This window comes from Aulonocara stuartgranti (genome assembly GCF_965226115.1).
Source record: "Aulonocara stuartgranti genome assembly, chromosome: 1".
NCBI classification, from domain to species: Eukaryota; Metazoa; Chordata; class Actinopteri; order Cichliformes; family Cichlidae; genus Aulonocara; species Aulonocara stuartgranti.
The window spans coordinates 15587501-15594703 of NC_138939.1; the positions used below are offsets into that span (position 1 = coordinate 15587501).

General features: G+C 41.1%; 1 protein-coding gene across 2 annotated transcripts in view; it reads right to left on the minus strand.

The window, feature by feature from the left end:
* Nucleotides 1-6108, minus strand: part of LOC309707139 (uncharacterized protein) — a 7673-nt gene extending 1565 nt beyond the window's left edge. The window contains exon 1 of one of the 2 annotated variants that reach the window (XM_082534272.1): nucleotides 5874-6108. In XM_082534272.1, coding sequence (XP_082390398.1) covers nucleotides 5874-6039 — 166 coding nt within the window. In that variant the 5' untranslated portion in view covers nucleotides 6040-6108. The remainder of the gene's footprint in view (nucleotides 1-5873) is intronic. The other variant, XM_082534273.1, reaches the window with a different exon arrangement.
* Between the last annotated feature and the right edge of the window lie 1095 nt (nucleotides 6109-7203).

Here is a 7203-nt window from a genome sequence, read left to right on the forward strand (position 1 = left end):
TTAAATTATGACGTGTAGTCTGCTGTTGAAAAAGACATCTTACTACTTCTTTTGCATAAAACAATAACAGATGCACTGGAACTTATTCTCTTGATGATTTCTTGTTTTTGATATGAAAGCAAAGACTCTGCTTTATTATGAAGCTCGGATAAAACAAAAATACCGTAAATAAACTTTCAAATGCAGTGATATCAAAACTGCAATTAGGTTTTTATTTTACAGTGTTAGAACTACAGGTTTCTGGGTCACGTTTCATTGTTTTGGATGCAGTAGTGAAGATGAAAGGTGGAAACAGGTCCTTGTGTTTCACTGGACGTTTTCTCTATCTGAGGCTTCCTGAACCAAACAGATTACATTGTTCTTTGCAAAATGTTTATTGGGAAAATCATTTCAATTCTTCCATATTTCACTATTTATTTATTGTCAATATAAGTATACAACATACATACCAGCTAAACAGCTTAAGTAAAAGAGCACAAAAACATGTTAAATGTGAATGAAAAAGCTTTGAACCACCAGGACTCAGAGTCTGGCCGACTAGCAAAGGTGAGAAACTGAGAATGTGGTGCTTGATCAGCAGAGAGGTGAAAAACTGAACAATCACTTCAGAGAGCGCACAAAGCTGTGGTTTAGATTTGAGACTGTGGCACCTGACCTAAGAGTCAACTACTTCCAAAAAGTTCTGCGTTTTTATTATAATACATGTCCTGATTTTCCTAAATCCTGCCTGTGACATATGCCCTCCATACAATAATAATAAAAAAAGAACAAAACTAACACTGAAACTAAAAAATCTAAACTAAAACGGAACATTTTTAAACTATTAAAAACGAAACTTCTGGAAACTGACTTAAAAAACCTCAAAATTAGAATAAAAATTACAACTAATTAGAAAATACAGGACTGTAATAACTCTGGTGGTTGGAACGGTTTCTGCACTGATGATGATGATGAATGTGATGATGTATCTGGCTGTTGTGGTGTAGAGTGAGATAAGTCACTGGTTGGTTCCTTGGACTCTGGGGCTAACTACATAATGACGAAGCTTACGTCACTGGGGCTGGAGTTTACTCGCAGGGGTGGAAAGTATAATCCCTGTGAGAAACTGCTCCTCTGCACCAAAGGGGTAGACCCACAACACATTGGAAAGATTAGGTTTTTTGGCTTTCATGGGGATGCCTCTGTATCCCTACATAACAGTCAGAGGCTGTGGCTGGAGAGATTAGGGTGTGGGCGCCTGGGCTTAGACTGCTAGCACTGCTGGCCCTCTAAAGTCTGAAAAACTCATGACTCTTCTGCCTGAACCATCAGCAGCCACTGTGTCTCTTCAACAGATCCTCAGAATAATACACCACACCACACCGAGAAGCAGTTTAAAAAGCCTCACCGGTTCCAAACAGAGGAAGATGCCAAGCTGGCTGCACTCAGGGAAGCAGTGGGGCATAAGAGGAGAATGATGAAAAAGAAGCTGGAGGCTCTGAGCAGGGAGACGCAGGTCTTTCACACAGTCAGAGCCACAGAGAAGGAGCTGAGACTTGAAGATGACTCTTTCCTAAACAGCTATGGGGCTCTGTCCCAATTTCAGAAACTGTCTCCAACCTCAGCTGACATCTTAAGTTAGAGACAATTGAAGCTGGGAACTTTTGTGTCCCCACCATGTTGATTTTTTTGGAGCCAGGCATGAAACAATTTAGAGTAGAGGGCAGAGTACTAAGTTAACAACTAACGCAAAGCATAGTTGGTTAGCAAGCTGAATCCATAAAATGTATGGATGCAATACAAAGACACTAAAGTCTGCTTTTCAGCACTAAATTAAAGACCATTAAACATTGTTGACAGCCTTTACCTCACAGCAGGATATATATAATTCCAAAAAAATGCTGCAAAAGGCACGATCAGCATAAACACAATCACAGGTTTGGTTCAGGTCTGTTTGCACACCTGTCACTCCTCCATTTTAGCCTCCATAATATCTAAATAGTAGGGGTGCAACGATACTTGTATCGATATTGAACCGTTCGATACAGTGCTTTCGGTTCGGTACGCATATGTATCGAACAATACAAAATTTGTAATTTATTTTATCAACTTTCCTTCTGACCATGCTGTCTGTGTTGAGCGCTCAGTGAATCTGCGTTCGACTACTCCGCCTAGGTTGCACTGTCGAGCGCAGATCCACTGAGCGTTCAACACAGACAGCATGGTCAGAAGGAAGAGCGCAGGGCAAGCTAGCGAGACAGAAGTTAAACTCTCCTTGCAACATGGCAAATTGAACCTCCCCCACCCTCATTCAGATATTTTGGTTTTCATGTGACGTATGACCCTGAAGGTAAGCGCGTCATGGACTAAAGTAAAACAGTATGTTGGATGTGCCACGCAATGCTCAATTACATGGGTGGGAAGTAGTGTGTTAGTGCAGTTAGCTCATTAACATGTTAGCCGTCTAGCCCCACGCACGGGGCGATCAGGGGTAGCTCGTTAACGGAGATTTGCCGTGTTGTGGCGTTAACGTCATTTCAACGAGATTAACGCTGACAGCACTAGTGGGAACACATGAATATGACTGCACATTTACGCCGACATCATCCTAGTGCAAAGACAAGTGGAAGCAGACAAAAACAACAAGCATGCATGCTACAAACTTTACCCGAGTCATTTAGATAGCCGTTAGCACATGATTCTCCTTATGGGGACCTGATATGTTTAATATTGTGGCGAGCTCAGACAAGGAGGAGACGGAGGTGTCGTTTGGTCTTGCTTCCAGTGAGCTAGCCAGGGAGCACAGCCGTTTATTGACATCTGCAGAAGAACACTGCCGCTAGCTAACTGCTCAGCGCGGCAACCGCACAGCAACAACAACAACAACACACAGGGCGCCCTCTGACCCCGGAAGGACACACCGTCGCAGCGAGAGGGCGTCACCCGTCACTATGGCAACATAAACAAAACATAACTGTACAAACAGAACCCCGAACAGCCCTGACCCGCTACAATATGCTGCTGAGAATATAGCCCAGAAGAAGCGGATAGTATAGCTTTTATTTTGGAAAGAGCCATTTCTCTGTAATAAACTCTCTTTTCCAAAGATGAGTGATTCCTCAATCAGATACAGGGCTTGCAAAATCGCTAGCCCGACGTCCCGGGGCTAGCGATTTTTCCAGTCGGGCTACCAAAATCTATCTCTGCCCTGCCCGTCGGGCTATTGTAGGAAGGAAAAATATATGTCAATGCTTTTGCATTCTTTCGGAAATGTAGCTGGGTAATTATGTCATTGGCATCGGTGAGTCACTGTCAATATGTGACATATTGAAATCGCGTTTGAATTTGCGCTTGTTTTTTTCTTTCACTTGTTTCACTTTGCAATCGCGCGAACTGTGTATAGAGAGCGACAGCACTGATTGGTGAGTGATGATAATTTGCGCACCAATTCCTCTGACATCGTCTTATCAATCGTTAGCTTACTATGCAAACATGACAAGTGAAATCTCCCGCAGCAAGCTTAAACATATGAGAGGTTGATCGCGCAGAGAATCGCTGACCGTTATGTGTGTGTGTGTGTGTGTGTGTGTAAAAGCAGCAGGATATATATTTTAGTTCTGCTGAGCCAAATAAGACAGGTCAGGGTGAAGAAGTGACAGCCAAAGAAAAGCTTACCACAAAACAGAAAAGTTATGACAAATCAGACTGTAAGGCAAAAAGAAAGTGCAGCTTTATGGTTTCATGGACAAAAGAATTTCTGTGGCTGCAATATGACGAGCTATATAACCGGGGCTGCACATAAGTGGTCCGCAGGTGCGCATTCGCAGTCAAAAAAAAAACAAAAAAAAAACGCGCACAAGATATGAAGTTGCAACGCGTGTTTGCATACATAAGATTTTCTGGAGGAGGACAGACATTTGTTTAAAACTCTTAAAGATGTCGAAGAAGCTCCTTTAAGCAATTACTTTGGTGTTCCTCCACCTCCAAACAAATGTCAGAAGGAGTCCGAACCACAAAAGAAGCGCGTATTCTCGGAAAAGTGGTTGCAGGAGGTGAGCTGGCTTCAAACAAATGATGAACGCACAGAGATGTGGTGCGGAATGTGCCGTGAAAATTCCACTCTAGCGGACAAAAACAGTGCTTTTTATATGGACGCAAACGCGCGTTGCAACTTCTTATCTGGTGCGCGTCTTTTATTTTGACAGCGAATGCGCACATGCGGACCACTTATGTGCACCCGTGTAAATAACATAATGTTCTGCCGGGTGTGTTGTTGGTTTTCTCTCGATTTCTGAGTCGACAAGCGCCTTTGTTACTGGGACCAGTCATTTTAAGAAAGGCCCCCATTAGAACCCATGAGAAATGCAAGAAATGCATTATTGCTCAGTCTGCAATATCTTTCCCAGAACAAACACCAATTGCAAATAACATACTAAAAATAAACCTGAAAAATCTGTTTAGAACAGCGTACTATGTTGCAAAGAGTGAACTACCACTGGCAAAATTTAGCAGTCTTTGCAAACTTCAAAAAGCAAATGGCCTAGATCTTGGTTCCACTTGTCTCTTACCTGTGACTTCAGTGGAAATTTCAAATTCAGGATCTGACACAGACTGATTCATGTCCTACACCGTTCTTACAAGTTTCTGTTCAATTAGAACCAAGTATTTGAGTTGATGATTGTAATTTTTATACAATGTTGTAATTTGTTTTTCAACAATTTTTTGATTAATGTTTTGTTTCCTTTACAATATTATACATTAAAGTATAATATTGTAAAGGAAACAAAACAGGAAACAAAACATCAATCAAAAAATTGCTCTCTTTTTTATTCGGGCTACTTACATTTATTTTGGGCTACCAAAAACTGAAGAGTCCCTGTCCGAAGGGCTACCAGGGATTTTGAAATTTTGAGAGCCCTGAGAGATATTTATTTTTTAAATTACTTTTGTTTCAGCAACATTAAATTTAAAAACTGTACTTTTGAGTTAAAATATATATTTATAATTTTAATAAATGACAAATTAAAAAGGCATGAACATTTTTTTGTATCGAAAAAATATCGAACCGTGACACCAAAGTATCGAACCGAACCGTGAATTTTGTGTATCGTTGCACCCCTACTAAATAGATGAGTTATCAAAAGTCCATGACAGTAGTGAATGTTCTGAAGGGGTAAACTGGCTATAGAGACCAAATCCTTTACCTGTGCTAGGATATAAAGATGCTATAAATAGCCTACTGTTGGTACGGTGGATTCTGTCTTTAGATTATTAAGATACTCTGTTGTTGATGTGGCACTTTAATTGACAGGTGAGCCCAGCTGTAAAGATGCAGATACATAAACCAGGCTTAAAACAGTCAAATTCCTTTTTGATACTGAGGTTTGAAACTATAATATGACCAGATATTACTCTGTACAGTCACTATTTGTTTAATTAATGAACCAATGAGCACTATAGGAAAAAAGAGTGGCTACTAATCAGCTGTCTCCAAGCACCGAACACTATCGTGAAGCATATTCTGGACTTGGAACAGGTTCATTTCATAATAATATCTTTAAAAATGAAAAAAAGAAAAAGCTTATTTTTTTTTCATTTTTCCATTCTTTAAGCTAGCTACCACACAAATTATTTTAAACAAGGAAGCCGAGAGATGAAAAGCGCTGAAATTTAAACCTAAATCTTGGTTAAGATATGCAGGAAATCCTCTTGTGGTTCATTTTTATTCATTTGACAGCCATTTTGCATCCCCCTCCCTCTTTCAGGGATGCAAAATGGCGCTATTTGCTGGCTTCTGTAAACTGTTTACTAGATGTTTCCTAAGACTGAACACTGGCTGAGCTTAACAGATGCTACAAAGTGTCCATGCAGCTTCAGGGTTGTCCTGCCGTTACCTTTCCACCCGGCCAGGCTTCGCCGTTGTTGCTCGACCTCCTGCTTTGAACAGAGCACTTCCTTCTCATAGTCTCTTACAGCTTCTTCAAAGAGGTTGAATATTTCCTCGGCAGCCGCCTGCAGTCGTTCATTGACCACAGCTCTTAGTTTCTCTGTTTTGAACATTTCTGCGGGCGATAAGAGTCCTCTAGTCTGTTTTTGGACGAGCTCAGGGGTGAAAGGCTGCTTTTGGGTTGCCAGATATCGCGAGAAAACCAAGAACTGTCAACATTAAAATGACTTTCTGAACACAAGTGTAACCACATCCACGTGATCACTCACAATCATCGTATCTTTTCGTAATTTGCAAATCACAAATATACCATAAAATTAACTGTGTGTTTTATTGTATAGGACTGTATTATACTATAAAACAATGTTCATGAAACGGACAAACAAAAGTTTAAATCATGCAATACGAACTTTCAAGGACATAAATATGCTGAAGTTGCCCAGTGAAGCTGTCTGCAGCAAATACAAATGGCACGCTGTAAAAGCGAATTCACGTTTATAGAAGGACATGGCAACAAAGGATTGCCGAGGCACACTGTAATACGATCATATTTCCATGATAGAGCTTTATTGCCACCTACTGGTCAAGAAAGAAAAAAAATGACGTACATGTTTGTATTGATCACCTATTTCAGTGCTGTTTGATTTCAGGCTGCCTACATATCAGAGGTCTCTAATTCTCCCCCTGCCCATCAAGAGGAAAGTTAAAAAGAAAGAGAGAAAGTTCTTCTTTTTGCTGTTCTTTTAGGGGTTGCAAGGTCAGATCACCTTCCTTAATCTCACCCGACCCCTGTCGTCTCAACCCTCTGCGTGTTCTTCTTCCCTTACATCCATAAATCTTCTCTGCGATCTTCCTATTTTCCTCCTGGCTGGCAGCTCCATGCTCAGCCAGGATATATCCAATATATCCATTATCGATTCTCTGCACTTGCTCAAACCATCTCAGCTAAAGTTTCCCTTTGATTTACTCTTTTCCATCCTGGTCAGTCCCAGTGAAAAGCTCTTCTTAACATCTCATCACAGCTTCCCGTCTCTTCGTCAATGCCGCAGTCTCTAGACCACACAGCTCTCACTCCCATCTTCTAAAACTTCACTTTCACTCTTGCTGTTGTCATGTCCAGTGCTCTATTTTGGCATCTTTAAAATGCTTCACCTAAGGCCTTTGAATGCTGTCACGATCAAGCCAACAAAACTGGGGCAGCTGCGGCTCAGGTGGTACAGTGGGCTGCCTACTGATTGGATGATTTGTGGATCAACTGACTCCTCCGGTTGGCACGC